The sequence below is a fragment of the Coenobita brevimanus genome, chromosome 115 (genome assembly GCF_032717465.1).
Source record: "Coenobita brevimanus isolate Jiangsu-jjx chromosome 115, ASM3271746v2, whole genome shotgun sequence".
In the NCBI taxonomy this organism is placed as follows: domain Eukaryota; kingdom Metazoa; phylum Arthropoda; class Malacostraca; order Decapoda; family Coenobitidae; genus Coenobita; species Coenobita brevimanus.
The window spans coordinates 4549683-4567637 of NC_137068.1; the positions used below are offsets into that span (position 1 = coordinate 4549683).

Consider the following 17955-nt stretch of genomic DNA (forward strand, 5'->3'; position numbering starts at 1 on the left):
ACTGTTCCTGCCGAGATTCTGATTGGCTGGAGGTGTTTGTTCGATTTCGTTGTTGCTTAAACCGATACTGTCTTTATTATCAGATGTGATACTGAGTTTGTCGACAGTACGATCGTCAAAAGCAGTAAGAAACCATTATATACTTAACAACAATGAAATTTTCGTTGGAAGATAGAGATATGAGTCAACAAAGTATTATAACAGTCCAAGTCAAGGTCAGCATTCAAACAATTCCTTCAGATCTCCGACACTTCGTAATATAACAGAAAATTAAAGAAACCTGCTTAATCTAAGCGTTGGTATAACACACATTTAATTGATAATCTCAGTCTGCATCCTAAAATCGTGCCACAACTCTGAATAATTAAAAATTCTAATGAAAAGACGAGTTCTCCGGGGAGGGAGGTTTGAAAAAATCACGAAAATCAAAGTAGGTTAAAGGAAAACTATATCATTTTATATCCTCAATTATCATAGTACGGACTGATCTTAAAATTTAAATGTGTTATACCAATGCTTACATCAAACAGGTTTCCTTAATTTTGTTATATTATGGAGTGTCAGAGATATACAGGAATTGTTCGAATGCTGACCTGGACTTGGACTGTTATAATACTTTGACTTGTATCTCTATCTTCCAACGAAAATTCCAGTGTTGTAAAGTATATAACGGATTTCTTATTGCTTTTGACAATTCTATTGTCGACAAACTCAGTATCACATCCGATAATAAAGACAGTATCGGGTTAAGCAACAACGAATTCGAACAAACGCCTCCAGCCAATCAGAATCTCAGCAGGAAGTGTTGCCATACATGCCTGGCCAAATTAATTGGTATGAGGTACACCATTATCATTCAGATATACTATTTTTCGGATACTACAGCTTTGATCCAGATAATAATTGTATAATTTGAATGTATAATGATTTGCACTACTATTATCTTTCACTTCAAGTTAATGCAGTACATTAATGACTAAGATTTCTTACTTTAACACTTTATGTGATTTAGACTTACGATTGAACACTTATTTCAGGAAGCCAAGCTGTGTATCAAGGAGAAGTTTGCCCCAAGCACTATCAAGTATTTTGTGCAGTCCTCCTTAGAAAGGGTTATTGATCGTGACAGCAAGAAAAGGAAATTGGTGGGCGAATTATTTCATGATCTTCTTGTTGAAAATCTTCTGACAGTAGAGCAGCTATTAGAAGGGTGAGTAGAGTAGTCTTTTGTGGCTGAAAAATGTTTGATTGAGAGAGAACAGTTTTGGATATTACACTTTGGATATCAAGAATTCATATAGAATTTGATTAATATTACATGGTATTTTGAATTTTTCTGAACTGTCATAGCCCATTGGTAGGAGAGGAGGGTCAGGAGTGACAGTGGTATAAAGAAACCAGTGAGTTGACAAATGCATAAACTGATTTTTAGAGAAGAGAAACTAGTGAGTTGACAAATGCATAAACTGATTTTTAGAGAAGAGAAACTAGTGAGTTGACAAATGCATAAACTGATTTTTAGAGAAGAGAAACTAGTGAGTTGACAAATGCATAAACTGATTTTTAGAGGAGAGAAACTAGTGAGTTGACAAATGCATAAACTGATTTTTAGAGGAGAGAAACTAGTGAGTTGACAAATGCATAAACTGATTTTTAGAGGAGAGAAACTAGTGAGTTGACAAATGCATAAACTGATTTTTAGAGGAGAGAAACTAGTGAGTTGACAAATGCATAAACTGATTTTTAGAGAAGCCTTGGATGTGTAGGTGGCAGGTGAATGAGGTTGGTGTGGAGGGTTGTGTAGTATATAAGATGAAATTGGGAGAATCATTGTTCTATGGCAAAGAAGGTGGAATTTGGAGGAGGATGGAGTTTTTAAGAAGGGTTGTAATCAAAGCTAGTGTAAAAGCAGTGTGTGGCAGATATGAGAGAAATGACAATCAGGTTATTGGATTGGAAACTGATAATTATCAGTTTGATGACATAAATCATGGAGTAAGAAATTTCTGTTGATTAATCGTAAAGACCACAAATTTTTTTAGAGCACCTATCCTCAGAGCAACAATTAGGGTCCGATTTTTTTTACTTTCTTGGATTGTAATTTTTTTTCTTCCAGATTTCAAGAGCTTGAATTTACACACCTGAAAATGTATATCTCACGCTCATATGTCCAGCGGTTACCGTAGTAGCGACCATCAAAAAAGAAAAAAGTCTACCCTTGAATCTTCCAGAGAATGGCTAATATAACCTGACAAACATACCTAAACAATAATATATATATTCCTAGGTATAAAACAAGGCAAAATAATGACCATGAAAGTAAAGTTAATTGTGGTGGATCACAAGGGAAAAACCCACGTGCCTGGTAACAAAGGGAAAGAATGAATGTGGAGGGAGTGTGGTGGTGGATGGAGGGAAGAAGGAAGGGAGGTGTTGAGGGTGAGGAGGAGTGGAGGAAGGAAGTATGCTTGCTATGCACACCATCTATGGTATCCAGGGGGTATATGGGGGTATGGGAGGTTGGGAGGCCATAATGAGGAGAGGGCACAGTGGGGTAGAGGTAGGAGAGATAAGTGGGGGGGTCACCTCAACAGATACTGTAGTTCCCATTGGCTTTGTCCCATATACGTAATAAAGGGCGATGCTACATACCACCAGTTTTTTTTTAGGCTCTGTACTGTCGACGGATGTAGAACTTTATACTACGTTTTCTAAATTCGTTTAGCAGGCATGGGTCTTCAGGGGTTAAAAGCTAGAATAGTTTGCATTGATAGTGTGGTGCAATGTGTGACAGGCCAGAGGTGGGAGATTCTGTGGAGAAATAAGAACAGTGGGAAAGTAATGAGTGTTGGGGAGGTGTACATGACCTGGTATGTGCACTGGGAATAGTGTGATGGAGTATGGACAGAAATGGCTGTGGGGAGATGGAAGAATGAGAAGCTAGTGGGTATTGATGAGATGTGCATAAGTGATAATGTGAGGGTGGAGAGGGGATGGGAAGGTTTGATGTGCTGGGGAGTTGGGTGAGTGGAGTGGAGTGGAGGATGGATGTAACTGTTGCTTTGTAGAACAGCAAGTGATTGCAGAAGCTGTCACAGTGCAAGTCTGCTTGGTGTTGTCAAAAGGCTTCTCGAAAAGAATTGTAATAAGGGTAAGAATCATATCAGTGACTTAGCAGGATGGTTTTAGGTGATCGTTTAGTGGATCATTAATTTGCAGTATAGCATGTCATGGAGAATGAGGATGTCTGCTTGTAACATAGATGGTGGGGCAGGAAAAGGTATACATCAGGTGAAAAGAGAGGACTATGGAAGCCTGAATGTAAAGTGCTTGATAGAAAACTTGATCATTTTTAAATTTTGTTACATTTTATTTAAATAATTTTCAGTATTTTAACTTGCACCCCTCAGGGTACCTTCACCAGAGACAAGTGCACACAGCCAGACTAATTAAACCATGATCCTTCCTTGCAACATGATTACATTACAGTTTAGTCCACCAGCCCCTCACATCACAACACACTCACTTTGTGTACCAGTTTATCGTAGACAGTGCTTCTCCTTGCGTGCAACATAATCCTTCACCTTGTGTACCACATTATTACATAATCGTTCAGTATAACTTCAATGAAATGTCTCTGGAAGCAACTAGTTGTGGTGACTGGTGCCTTCCAGTTGCATACACCTTTGCACCAAACTACCAAAAATAAACAGTCCTTTAGTATAACTTCAGCAGATGATCTGTGGAAGCAACCTGTTGAAATGGCCAGGGTCTTGGGTCCCACGCTTGGCTTTTGCACCACACTGCACAACATACACTCCTTATACCTTCAGCAGAAGTGGCTGGTGTCTTAGTTCTCTGGGTTCACATTCACTAGAGCCTGGGATTGCAACCACAACAATGATTGTCATGCAGTGTGTTTAGGTTTATGCCATATTGGTTCACCGTTAGTACAGTATTTAGGTAGCATGGTAGGCCAAGGTTGAGAGTGGATATCATAAATGAATGTTTAAGAATGCAAGGTGTGGTAGTAGTGAGACCACGGAAAGGATAGGAGATCAGGTTGCTCAGATGACTTGTACAGAGGAGCTGATGACAAGAGTTTGCAACCCACCACTCCCCAATCCCCCACCCATGGATTGACTTTCAGGCAGGTGGTTAGGTCATGATGAGGGGAATGGTTGGCTCATTTCAGTGGACAAATGTTGATAGTTATCTTGTTGTGCATATTTTTTCCTTGTTTTCTGGTACCTACCTTCTCCCATGATCAGGCTGGGGGTCAGGATGATGATTTACATATTTTTAATATAATTTTACAGTTGTCTGTTTTAATATATGGTTGTCTTATTTTCAGTTCACAAGATACTTTAGGACTGACAGAGGATTATGTGATTGATATTCCTCAAGTATGTGATTACTTAGGTGAAATTTTTGGTAAGTAGATTTGTGTTTAAAGAGGTACTCTGTATGTCTTTATATACTGAACTTGTACGTGTCTTGGTTACAGTAACATAAAATTAAGGTTTTGTGTAGATCTGCTGATTTATTAATGTGTGTTGTGTTACTGACCACTGTATTTATGGCATTATTTTTTATTTTTCAGCTCCATGTTTGGTAGACAATGCAGTTTCTCTCAAGAAAATGTTAGACCTTGCTTCATATGCTGGAAATAAACGAGCAAATGTCTTTGCCTGCATTGTAGCCCAGGCTGCCATGATAATGGTAAGTACAAAGTGATATTTTGTGGTGGACATGTATTTGTGCACATAGCCTGTACTTGTATTGCCATGATATTTTGTGGTTGACATATATTTGTGCGCATAACCTGTACTTGTATTGCCATGATATTTTGTGGTGGACATGTATTTGTGCACATAACCTGTACTTGTATTTGACTGCTTATGATACCACCTTCATAGTTTTCCTCCCTGTTCCTCCCCTCCCAATTTACCAGAGTGAAGAAGTGACATCACTGGGATTGAGAACCTGACTTGGGTGACCAGGACAGGCTACTTAGTTTGCTTATCCCTCTTGTTACTTTTCTTCCTCTTTGCCACACCAGTGGACATCTTCCCTGTCCTTCTGTACCACATATGACCTGCTCTTTTCACTATTACCTGTACCCTCAATCCCAGACTTTCTCCGGTATCCTGCCTTTGAATATACCAGTATCATGTGCATTAGGGTTCTACGGCCTTTCACTTAGAAATTTGTCTTTTGCTATTTTCAGGTGTCTACAATAATACTTTCACAGAGGCCTCTTCACCTTGTGAACTTTCATACTTCTCTTCCTTGATGTGATCATCATTAACCCTTGCCAAGTGTGAACTTTCCTATGTCTCTTCCTTGATGTGATCATCATTAACCCTTGCCAAGTGTGAACTTTCCTGTCTCTTCCTTGATGTGATCTTCATTAACCCTTGCCAAGTGTGAACTTTCCTATGTCTCTTCCTTGATGTGATCTTCATTAACCCTTGCCAAGTGTGAACTTTCCTATGTCTCTTCCTTGATGTGATCTTCATTAACCCTTGCCAAGTGTGAACTTTCCTATGTCTCTTCCTTGATGTGATCTTCATTAACCCTTGCCAAGTGTGAACTTTCCTGTGTCTCTTCCTTGATGTGATCTTCATTAACCCTTGCCAAGTGTGAAGTTTCCTGTCTCTTCCTTGATGTGTTATTCCCTTGCCAAGTGGTGGACCTCACATGAAGCACAGTGAAGGTCTACACAGGCCAAGCTGCTAGCCTCATGTTGGGTAAAATGTACATTGGTTATAAAACATGACTTGTGGGTAGTAAACTTACCTTACATAGAACCAGCTTGGCAGGGGTTAATCCTTTCATTACTGTGATATACTAGTGATCACAGTATATTTATGGTGTGTATCACTATATTCAGGATTAACTGGATTTTCAGATGGAGAGGGTAGATCATTGGCATTCATTAATCCCGTTGGTGCAAAAATCTCCCTCCAGGTTCTAAAATTGACAGTTGATAAGTACCAAGAATAATGTAGATAAATTCATCACCACACTAAAAGGGTTAACCTCACTGTTTATCCATGTTTACACAAACCATCTCCCAGTTAATTGAAAATATCAGCCTCTTTTATCTCCTCACCTCCCACTTCATATTCAACAGTTCTTCCTGCTTCCTCTCAATCCTTTTTTGCACGACAACATGTCGGTCTTGTCAAATATGATCGTAGCACTTTTATTGGCATTACTGCAGTTTTCTTATTCAAATGCTTGAAGAACACAATTACCACCATAGGGCAGTCTAATAAGAGTCTGATATTGTTGGTCTGGTGCATTGAAAAAAAAATAATAAATGAAAAAAATAACTTTCTCACTCACAGGGTCCTAACAAGGTGGCAGACTTGTGGAATACCTCTGGATTAAACTGGGGAACAATTGTACCATCCAGTGTAAAGGTTGAAGATTTCCTACAGAAATACGTAAGTTAAAAGTGAAGTTCCATAGTGGATGAGGGTTTTGTTGTTGGCAGCTGTTTATTTCAGTTTGCAGTGAACGTTGGGCTACACTTAAGAGTAATATTTATATTGAGGCATTAGTGAGCTTTAATAAATGAAAGACATCCAGTCCAGCCATCATCCAGTCCTTTATTGCTCCATCAGCAGTGTAGGGGTGTGGGTATTATCAGTTCAGACATTTTAATAATGAATGACCAGGTGCTGTTACTTGAGTGGCATTGAGAGCAGTAAGCCCCAAGCACCTGCTGGATGATGATCATGTTGATCAACCTTGGTCAGTCTAGCTGAGTAGACCCATCAACCACAGTCAAGCAAGCACCCCTGCAGATTCATTCCATGCAGTGAACTGATGTTCCCATGTGGTGGATAATGCCTAACCACAGCAAGGTGTGGGAAGAGTGGAGGTCTGGTTCCTGGATGGATGCCACTTTTGCATCTCCATCCAGTTAACAGGGGCACCCAGGAGCACCATAGTAGGCTCCACATCACCCCTATTATTTGATTAGAAGGTTACCATCCAGTGTTGTCAGTGGTTTGGTAGAAGGTTACCATCTAGTGTTGTCAGTGGTTTGATGTGTTATAGGAAAGAAGTAGGCTCGTCACCAAGCGTAGAGCCACCTAGAGTTTAAAGAAGAGTTAATAGGGTGGAGTCAAAGGCTTTGTGTTTTATCAGCTCTACTCCTCTTACTGGCTCTCTTCAGCCTCTGTCTATTTGCCGCACTGTTGCATCTTTATTTCTCTTCTGTCATTACTTCCATGGTCACTGCTCCTCTGAATTGTCTCCTTGCATCCCTCTGCCTGTACAACTGCACACCTGTCTAGCAACAAACTCTCATGCCTTTTCTGTCCAACTCTTTAATGCAAGAGTTAACAGTTACTCCCAGTCCTTCATTTATGGAACAGGTCAACTATGGAACTGTCTCCCTCTGTCTGTATTTCCTACTTATTATGATCTCCAGTCTTTCAAATGCAGTGTGTCCAGGCATCTTGAAATAACGTATGTTGAATTTGGCTCTTTTGTAATTTTGTTTTTTCTTGGAAGGAATGTTTTGTGGGGCTCCTGGCCTTTGGTTCCTTCTTTCTTGCATTAAAAAAAAGTAAAAATAAAATGCGACTGGAAGAATGGGAGAAATAGGAAGAGAGGAGGGAAGACACAGGAAAAGAATGATAACAAGGTGAAGGAAGGAATAGGCAGTATGACAGTGAGTGGATGATGGTTGTCACCATTTACCACCAACCCCTCGGATGTAAGCATTACTACTCCAGTAGCATTCCATGACTTGTGATCCCCTTGTCCCTTGAGAAATTTTGTTCATTCCTGATTTCGTTGTCAAAGTCGTGCTGTATATTGGACATCTTGAGTACAATAGATCTGAAAATTTGCTGGGTATGTGTTAGAGATTCCCATGAATTCTGAGTATCAGGAAATATTGTACTGGTCAAACCCCCCAAAGAGACCCTGGCTTTGTAGTACAGTACACTTGCCATTTAGCAGTGCTTGTTACCATGCCCATTGTATATACCCCTTTTATTATACTGCATGGCTAGCTGTAAATATTTCATGGTAGAAGTTTGAGAAAAAAGTAAAATTTATTGGCAGGATAAAATCTTGTCCATTTACCTCCAGACTACTCAAGTTAGCATATCTGGCTACACAACTAGGTGCATATGCTCATGACTGCTTGCTCATACCGTTGTAGAGTGAAGCCCTGCGTGTAATTTTGTGACGTCAGTGTTCAGCAAGTGCATCGTTAATCTCAAATAATAAAAGAATTGCCATACTCGCTGGGAGTGGGGGGTAAATGGAGCACAATTAAGATGTATTGTTTTTCACAGAAGGATCTTCAGGCACTAAGATTATTTTATTGAGTAAAATGGATACGCACATGGAAAAGAGTGGAGCTGAAAGCAGGTGACAAACTGTGTACACAGCAGAGGAGAGTGGCATCACCCACATGCATGTTTGCGTTAGTATTAAGTAGTGCCTGATGGGTGCAGGACTACAGAGTGTATATGGAAGGGCCACACTTTTAAACTTAAAAGTAGATATTCCATGTTTTGTTTATTTTTGGGAACTTGTATCATTCCCTAGGGTGCTAGGTGAGGGTGCTCACCATCCACTCACTCGATGTAGTGCTGCTCTTGGGTGACTGCCCTTTTCTTTCTCCTTTCCGTCTTGGCTGTTCTGTATTTCTTTTCTTCATTCATTTCTCCCATTTGTCTGTGCCTAACTCTACACTGAGTGAGAAGCCAAACAGTCTCTTATACACCAGGAAACCATTTACTATGCTGGGTGGTAACCACACGACCAAATTGTGGTGCCTGATAGTTTAGTGGATAATTAAGGGGCTCCAGTTGGATTGAGCCTGGGCTAGTTTATGTCTAAGGGGTGGTTTAGGTTTATTGCTCGTGTAATGCTACTCAGGGATGAGTGAGGTTGGTCACTCTCATCTTAAATGTCAGGACCTTGTTGCCTAGCCCCAGGCTTCTTTGCTCCTCATGGAATAACACAGGATTGAATGATATCATTCCCCACCCACTTTTTTCCCATTTAAATACATAAGAACTATATAATGTTCATATAATTCCATGTTCTTTCGATGACCAGAGGTTTTGGCCTGAGTAAATCTGTTTGTGGCAATGGCTACTGTGTGACTGAGGCAGGAAGTGGGACTGCATCAAGGGCAGCGGGAGTGTAGGTCATGTGGGAAAGTGTGGGATAGGCTGTGCAGGCAGGAACAAAACATTGAAGGGAACCCCATTGATGCTCACACACCCTTCTAGATGCTTCTTGAATGTTATGGAAGCTTTAGAGATTTTCTTGAATAATGGCCATCTGGCCTGTGCCAGTGACCAAAGCCAGCGATTTGGAACCCCACAAATGTAAAAAGCTTAGTGTAATATCAGCGGTGGAATGTGAAGAAGCTACAGTAATTAGTGATCAGTGATGGCAGCGGTGCCAAGCTGTGTATACTGTAATGTTTATCAGTCAGGTTTTTGACAGTTTTCTTCTTTGTCTTTTTCAGCGTGTAGAATTTACAGTGGACCGCAGCAAGTCTTGCAGTCAGGGTGGCTGGACACCTCAGAAGGTTGAGGCAGAGTTCCTTAAGCTGTTCAAGAGAGCATCAAATGATGAAATATTTGGATGGATTGATGTGAGTATTTACATGGTAGTGGACAGAAAGGTTAGAGTAATAAGTCTCTTAAAAGTGTGTGTTACAGACTTGTGTGGTTTGATTAGGTGGCCAGTTCTATGAAGTCCTTGGTAGGCAGCAGGACTGAATGTGTTTCATGTTTGGAAATGAGATTTTGGGATGATACTGCTTACATTAATGTATGGGTGTGAGGTTTTAGAGAAGTTGAGAATAATAAGGTTTTTATATAATTCATGGATCTGAAAAAAGCATATGAAAAAATAGAGAGAAGGATTGTATGGTGTAGATGGTAAGCTGCTACATGCCGTCAAGAGTTTTGATGATGGTAGTGAAGCATATGTAAGGGTAAATGGGCATCTTGATCAGTGCGGGCATGCGACAAGGTTGTGTGATGTCCCCATGGTTGTTCAAAATATATCTGTATATATATATATTTAGATGGGGTGATGAGAGAAGTAAAAACACGAGTAGTGGAGAGAGGGATGGCATTGGTAATGAATTGTGTGGATGGAATATCTCAAATTTGTTGTATGCTGATGATGCAGTACTATATGCAAATACCAGACAAGATCTTGGTAGGCTAGTGCAGAGTTTTGCTGATGTCTGTGAGCATTGTGCCTTGAGAGTAAATGTAGAAAAGAGTAAAATGATGGTTATTGAGAGAGGAGGCAACACCCAGTGCGATGTTACAGTGCATGAAGAGAGACTGGAATTGGTGAGAGTGTTCAAATACCTGGGTACAGATAGAAAAGAGAGGAAAATATGCAAAAGAAGTGGAAAGTTAAATGACACAAAGAAGGTAAGTAGCTGGAGCTGTGAAGGCTGTGATAAGAAACTGAGGCTTGAGTGTTGCAGCTGCACGAGGCTTACATGGAGTGTTAATGCCATCTTTAACATATGGTTGTGAGACTACGGTGTGTCATGAAAATGAAAAGTCAAGAGTAAGAGCAGTGGATATCGGACTGCTGAGAAGTTTATGTGGAGTACAGAGAAATGAAGGAGACAAAGGAAAGATTTAGGAAGTGGAGAGATGGTATGAGGCACAAGGGCTTAAGAATAAATGCAGGTAAAACAAAAGTGATGGGATCTAAGGTTGGTGGCAGTTCTGTCAAAGAAGAGGGAAAGTGGCCATGTGCAATTTGCCACAAGGGCATGAGTAGTAATTTCATCTTGTGCAGTGATTGTGTTAAGTGGGTGCATAAGAAATGTAGTGGTATTAGAGGTAGACTGCAAGATAATGCTGATACTGTGTGTGCAGTATGGCAGGGAGAGCAGGTGGAGATTGTCAGGCATGAAAGGATTGAACTTACTGGTGAGTCTCTTGAGTGTGTGGAAGAGTTTTGTTATTTGGGAGACATGTTACGTGCTGGAGGTGGGGCCAGAGGCAGCTCTATGGCTAGGGTGAGGAGTAATTGGAAGAAGTTCAGGGAGCTGTTGCCTCTCCTGACATTGAGAGAGCTCTCCCTATGTGCTATGGGATCTTTGAATGCAGCATATGTTAGGAGAGTAATGCTGTATGGTAGTGAGACATGGCCAGCAAAGGAAGTGAATATTTGCAGGCTCAAATGTTTGGAAATGACTATCATATGGTGGATGTGCAGTTTGGGGGGGGGGGGGGCAGGTTTATGGTGGAAGAGTTGAGAGGTTGGATGGGAGGTATTGGTGTTGTGATGAGGAGTGGTAGATTGGGGTGGTTTGTGCATGTGGAGAGGATGAGGAATGATAATTGGTTGCAGACAGTGGGAAGCATTAATATTAGGGATGGGGTTGTGAGGGGTAGACCAAAAAGTCCTGGGATGAGGTCATTGTGACCTCAGGGTTAAGGGACTGCTCAGGGAGGCTGCCAGAGATCAAGCAGCATGGGGAGCAACCATTAGGTGACCAAGGCTGATGCATGCAGCATGTTGGAACCTTCAAAAACTAAACAAAAAACAGAGTGGATAGGATAGGAAATAATGCGATTTGGGAAAGATGTGGAGTGAGGAAGTCTGTGGACACCAGAACCAAAGAGAGTGTACTGAGATGGTATGGTCATGTGGCTGGATTGGATAACAATAGTGTGGTGAAAAAGATATGTCTGAGTGAATTTGAAGGAGGGAGGAGGTGAGGTAGGCCAAGGAATATGGTGGATGATTGTGTGAGGAAGAGAGGTATGGAAGTTGGTGACGCTAAGGAACTGACAAAGTTCAAGCTGGCTGGATGAATGTTGTGAGAACTGCACAATCAGGGATGTGGCACCCATTTTTAACGTGACAGCATCCAGATTCCTCTATCGGATACATTTATGTGAAGCTACAGAATGTGCTGAATGCTTTTGACATATCAGATAGAGCCATGATTCCTGGGGCTTGAATGAGTGAATGGAAGCATGACCCGTTGGATTGGGAAAGTTGGACTGTCTTGACGTGCTGCTACTCCTCACCCTGCCCTGTGGTGGGAAAGGAGGTCTGGATGATAATGGTGATGATGATGATGGAAATAATAGATGTGGACTGACAAACAAAAGTGTAATATGTACCTTATAGTTTAAAGGAGGAATGCAATGGCCAGGGGGCTTGACTGGGAGGTTATGTTGTACAGGCAGCCATGAAATATGGTTGACTTGTGTAAACACTGTAACAGTCTCATAAGATACATGTAGATTAATGTTTAGTTTCATTTATAAAGGCTTCATCATGCTTGCATGAGTCTGTCTTCCTCATCCCAGCACCGATACATTCAAGCTCCATCCTTCCCTTCATCTCTTCAGTCCCAGTCCTGTCCTGTCCCCTCACCCCCTACCCATCATTCAAGGACACCATACACATCGTCATGTCTGCCATGGTCTTTGCTGTACAGCATTACACTCCTAACATGCTGCATACAAGGACATTACTTGTCCTCCAAATAGCAAAACTCCACACAGTAAAGTGACTCTCCAGTAGGATAGATCCTCCCTCACCTCATTCTCTACATGCTGTTCCTGACCCACTTCACACAAAATGAACAGTATTTTGTCGCCTACCTCTAATACCACTGCATCTGTTATCACAAACACTGCACAAGATTATTTCTCACACCCTTGTGGGAAACTGCACAAGGCCACACTCCTGCTGCTTTGACAGTACCACCATCAGTCCTAGATATCATCAGTTATTTTATTTGAGTTTACTCTCAAACCCATGTACCCCATTTCACCTGTCCACATCTTTAACCTGCCCCATCCCGACCACTTTTCCACCACTGACTCCCCCCAATGCCGACCATTTTTGGATATATATTTGGCCCAAACCTCCGCTTTTGGTGAGAAACATCGAAAAATCATAGAGAAATCGCTTACCTGAGGTTTAAAATACTCGATACAGGTAGCAGTACCTCCTCACCTTACTGTGTTTTCTATCAGGCTGGCACCAAAGAAAATGAGTTCTATGGGAGTGTAACCATTCCACACTACTCACAAACGGTATTTATTTATTTATTTATTTGGTATGAATTTATATGTAGTACGAGAGAATATTGGTTTTCACACAGTAATATAGGCAATATAAGCATTGTTTCACTCATGAAACATCAACATGCCTTACCTTTTTTGGCGACATTACCTGATCATCATTTCTGACTGTTTCTTCCTTTAATGCTGTGTACTGTAAATAAATTGTCATCGATTGGGGAATCACTCTGGCCCTGAATTTTGTACTGTGGCACGACATGTCTTTACTGGCCAGGTCACTGGTAACAGGTGAATTGCTGAGACAATGGCATGCAAGGGGGGGGGGGGAGTCATGCTGGTTAAGGCATTGTCCCTGCCTGGCATCTTGTAGAGGAAGGTGTCCCGTGTATACATACCAAAAATCACTCGCGAAAATTGAAAATTGTGCAAATTAGGGACCTTGCAATTGATTCGCGTTTATGAACGTCAACGGGATTGGCAGTGACAAAATGCGTGGACGTTAATTCACGTCAACGGGACGCCACGGGTTAATCTCTTCTCTGCTTCCCTTTCACTCTCTGCCAAGGGATCTTTGTATGCAGCATGGTAGCACAGTGCTGTATGGTAGTGAGACATGGGGAGTAAAGGATGTTCATAGGCTCAAATGTACGGAAATGACAGTGATTACAAAGATGTTTAGTGCCTCCTTGAATGGAAGACCTGAAGGGGGGGGGGACTAGGATTCCAATTGAGCTGAGAGGAAGTATAGGATTTGAATTTACTGGTTGTGATGAGGAGGGGTAGATTGAGGTGGTTTGGGCATGCTGAGAGAATGGACAATAACAATTTTATGCAGAAGGTGAGAAGTGTGAGTGTTGGATAGGGTTGTGAGAGGCTGACCAAAAAAACGAGATCATGACTTAAATGGTCATGTAGGTGAAGCAGCACAAGGTTATGAAGGAGTGCATGGGGGATGTGCAGCAACACATATTTTAGGAAAAGAGACAGTAGGTTAATTACGTATGAGTCTGGGGGAAATAGCAGTCAGATAGATTATTTTCTGGTTAGGAGGGCCGATAGGAGGTTAGTGAGGGATGTTAAAGTTATAGGAAGTGAGGAGTGTGTGCAGCAGCACAAACTATTGATTTGTGATATGGTGCTTAAAGAACAAGTGATGAAAAAGAGGACTTATGTACCTAGGAGGAAAATATGGAAGCTGAAAAACCTAGTAGTAAGGGATGCCTTCTATAGCGAGTTGAGGAGAGTGGTGGCTGAACAGGGAGCTGTAGACAGAGGCGTTAATGAACAGTACAGAGCCCTCAAGAACAATTTCTTGAGAGTTACTGATGTAACATGCGGCTGGACAAGAGGACCACCAAGACATAAAGTAACTTGGTGGTGGGATGAGGGTGTAGAAGCTGCAATTAAGGAGAAAAGAAGGCTTTTCCGGGAATGGAAGAAGGGTGGTAGCAAAGAGGAATATTTGGCTGCCAAGCGTAGGGCTAGGAGAGAGGTATACAGGGCAAAGTCTGAGTCACAGAGACAATTACTTGATAACCTAAATCATGGGGAAAGGAAAAATATATTTAGGGTGGCAGGTCAGGTGAAGAGGGATAATCGGGATATCATAGGTGAGCAGTGTGTGAAGAATGATGAAGGAAGGGTAGTGGTGAACAGTGAGGATATTAAAGATGCATGGAGAGAGCATTATAACCGGTTGTTGAATGAGGAGTTTGACTGGGACAGGGAAGGTTTAGAGCCAGCAGATCCAGTGTCAGGCCCTTGGCCTTTGATTGATACTGCTAATGTGAGTGAGGCAATAGGCAGGATGAGGGTGGGGAAGGCAGCAGGTGTGTCTGGGTTGACTGCCGAAATGTTGAAGGCCTCAGGCGATATGGGGGTGAGTTTAGTCACTGACCTGATAAATAGGATTATTTATGAGTGTGTTGTCCCTGATGATTGGCTGAAGAGTGTAATTGTAAATGTGTATAAAGGGAAGGGTGATGCCCTGGAAAGAGGAAATTATAGAGGTATAAAGCTTTTAGATCAGATAATGAAGGTAATGGAGAGAGTTTTAGAAGGTATGATTAGAGAAAGAGTGAATATTGATGAGATGCAGTTTGGGTTTATGCCAGGTAGGGGGACCACTGATGCCATATTCATTGTTCGACAGCTTCAGGAAAAATATATTGGTAGGAGAAGGGATCTTTATTTTGTTTTTGTTGATTTGGAAAAGGCCTTTGACAGAGTCCCTAGAGAGGTGGTGAAGTGGGCAATGAGAAAGCTTGGCTTGGAGGAGTGGCTGGTTAGGGTGGTTATGGCCATGTATGTGGGTGCTCACACCCAGGTGAGAGTGAATGGAGATTTGAGTGATGAGTTTTCCGTGAATGTTGGTGTGCATCAGGGGTCAGTCTTGAGTCCCATGTTGTTTATCATGGTACTTGAAGCCCTTTCACGTGACTTTAGAAACGGACTCCGTGGGAGTTGTTGTATGCTGATGATTTGGTGTTGATTGCAGAGAATGAAAGGGAGGCGGAGGAAAGGTTTAGGAAGTGGAGAGATGGTATGGGGCAAAAGGGTTTAAGGGTAAATGCAGATAAAACAAAAGTGATGATATCTAGGGTTGGTGGCGGTACTGTCAAAGACGAGGGAGAGTGGCCGTGTGCAGTTTGCCACAAGGGCGTGGGAAGTAATTCCATCTTGTGCGGTGTGTGTGATAAATGGGTGCATAAGAGATGTAGTGGTATCAGAGGTAGACTGCGAGATAATGCTGATTTTATGTGTACGGCGTGCCGGGGCGAGCAGGTGGAGATCGTCCGTGAAAGGATTGAACTTGCTGGTGAATCTCTTGAGTGTGTGGAGGAGTTTTGTTATTTAGGAGACATGTTGTGTGCTGGAGGTGGGGCTGGAGCTAGCTCTGTGGCTAGGGTGAGAAGTGGTTGGAAGAAGTTCAGGGAGCTCTTGCCTCTCCTGACATTGAGGGGCTCTCCCTACGTGCTAAGGGGTCTTTGTATGCAGCGTGTGTTAGGAGTGTGATGCTGTATGGCAGTGAGACCTGGGCAGTGAAGGAGGAAGACATTCGCCGGCTCAGACGTACAGAAATGACAATGATTAGGTGGATGTGCAGTGCGTCTCTGCGTCCAAGGCCTGGAGGGGCTGGGTTTACAATGGAAGAGTTGAGAGGTAGGATGGGACTGGAGTGTATTGGTGTTGTGATGAGGAGAGGTAGATTGAGGTGGTTTGGACATGTGGAGAGGATGGGGGATGATAATTGGGTGAGGAAGGTGAGAAGTGTTAATATTGGGGGTGGGGTTATGAGGGGTAGACCGAGAAAGACATGGGACGAGGTCATTAAGTGTGACCTTAGGGTTAAGGGACTGAACAGGGAGGCTGCAATGGATCGTGCAGCGTGGAGAGCCGCCATTAGGTGACCAAGGCCGACACATGCAAGCATGTTGGAGCCTTTAAAAACGAAAACGAAAACAGTGTAACCTCAGAGATGAGGTACTGAATAGAGAGGCTGCCAGAGATTGAGCAGTGTGGAGAACCACCATCAGGTGACTAAGACTGACCCATGCAAGCATCTTGGTGTGTTCATAAACAGTATGAACTACAGTGGGGCCCTTTGGATAGCGACCTTATTAGTTCGCCAAAATGGCCGCTATCCATGAAATCGCTGTCTGAGGGGCAAATTTCTAACCTAAAAAAAATAATACAGTCCTGGACTCCTTCAGCTGTACCCCTAATTTCCTCCATTAACCATTAATATCACGTCATATTTCTTCAGTAATAAGACAAATGTATACTACATATTCAAAGAAGATTAACAAACTTATTGTTTTGAGTGCCTCTTACTGATATAGTTTTCAATTGTAGTTATCGCACCGTGGCAACCTGCTAGAGCTGCTAAAAAATAAATACTGCATGCACTCCAACTAAACCCTGAATTCCTACTGTGAACACTAATAAAGTAAACTTACACTTAACATGCAAAAGGATAAACAAACTTTTAGATCACTTATTGTTAAAATTACTATCATGCTTGGTGGTTACTGTACCGCAGCAGCCTAACGACCATGGCCCTGACTCTGCTCACTCTCCATCTCTTGTCCCTAGTCTTCCTCTTGTCCCTCACATCGTAACATATGCAAACGAACTTCATTCTCGATGCAATGGGCGTCTGTTTCCTCATCTTCCCAACCATCATCTAGGTCCTCCTCGAGCTGAACAGGTGGCCTGTCAACATCGTCCTCTTCTTCTGACGAGGCATTCAAAATGGCTTGTCTTTGTGCCTCAAGCCTTTCTTGCTGCTGACTTAAAAATCATGTGATCAGTGTCTGGCTCCTTGCATTTATTTTGTCATTCAGGTTCTCCGTGAAGATTTTGGTCAGATCTTGGAAATACACTCGGGCTTGGTCTCGACAGAGTTCGGACAGTACGGCCGGTATTTCAGACAAATCCTTCACTGTTGGCTCCCCCCCCCCCTCTTCCTCTTCCTCATCTTGGTTCAGCAGTTGCTTCTCAATCTTCACCTCCTACCAAGTCCACGATTTCTTTGTCAGACATACACGAGAGTCCCGGCTTGTGTCTGATGATGTCAGCAGTCTCCTGTGCCACCACCTGCAGCTCCTGCCTGCCCGCCCTGCCTGCCTCTTTCAAATGTGGAAGCAGGGGGGGGCCCAAGCGTGTGCAATGGTGGCTTGATTGATCTGACCCCAAGCTTCACAATAAATCCACTGCATGAAAGACTTCCAAAAGGCCTTGACGGTCATTTCCTCTTGATCCTCTTCCTCGACATGCTTCTTGATCGGGTTCACTGTTGCTAGAATTAGGCTCTTTGATCTCCTTCAGTTCTCAAAAGTTATGTCTTTTTCCCTCAGTTTGCTGTGGAGTTTGCCAT

The 17955-nt window shown here is 42.3% G+C and overlaps 1 protein-coding gene across 3 annotated transcripts in view; it reads left to right on the forward strand.

Moving 5' to 3' along the window:
- The window catches only part of LOC145418541 (eukaryotic translation initiation factor 4 gamma 3-like), a 536301-nt gene that overhangs the window by 507254 nt on the left and 11092 nt on the right, over nt 1-17955 (forward strand). For all 3 annotated transcript variants that reach the window (XM_080286907.1, XM_080286908.1, XM_080286909.1), the window contains 5 exons: nt 1038-1210; nt 4355-4434; nt 4604-4722; nt 6357-6455; nt 9518-9646. In XM_080286907.1, coding sequence (XP_080143033.1) covers nt 1038-1210; nt 4355-4434; nt 4604-4722; nt 6357-6455; nt 9518-9646 — 600 coding nt within the window. The remainder of the gene's footprint in view (nt 1-1037; nt 1211-4354; nt 4435-4603; nt 4723-6356; nt 6456-9517; nt 9647-17955) is intronic.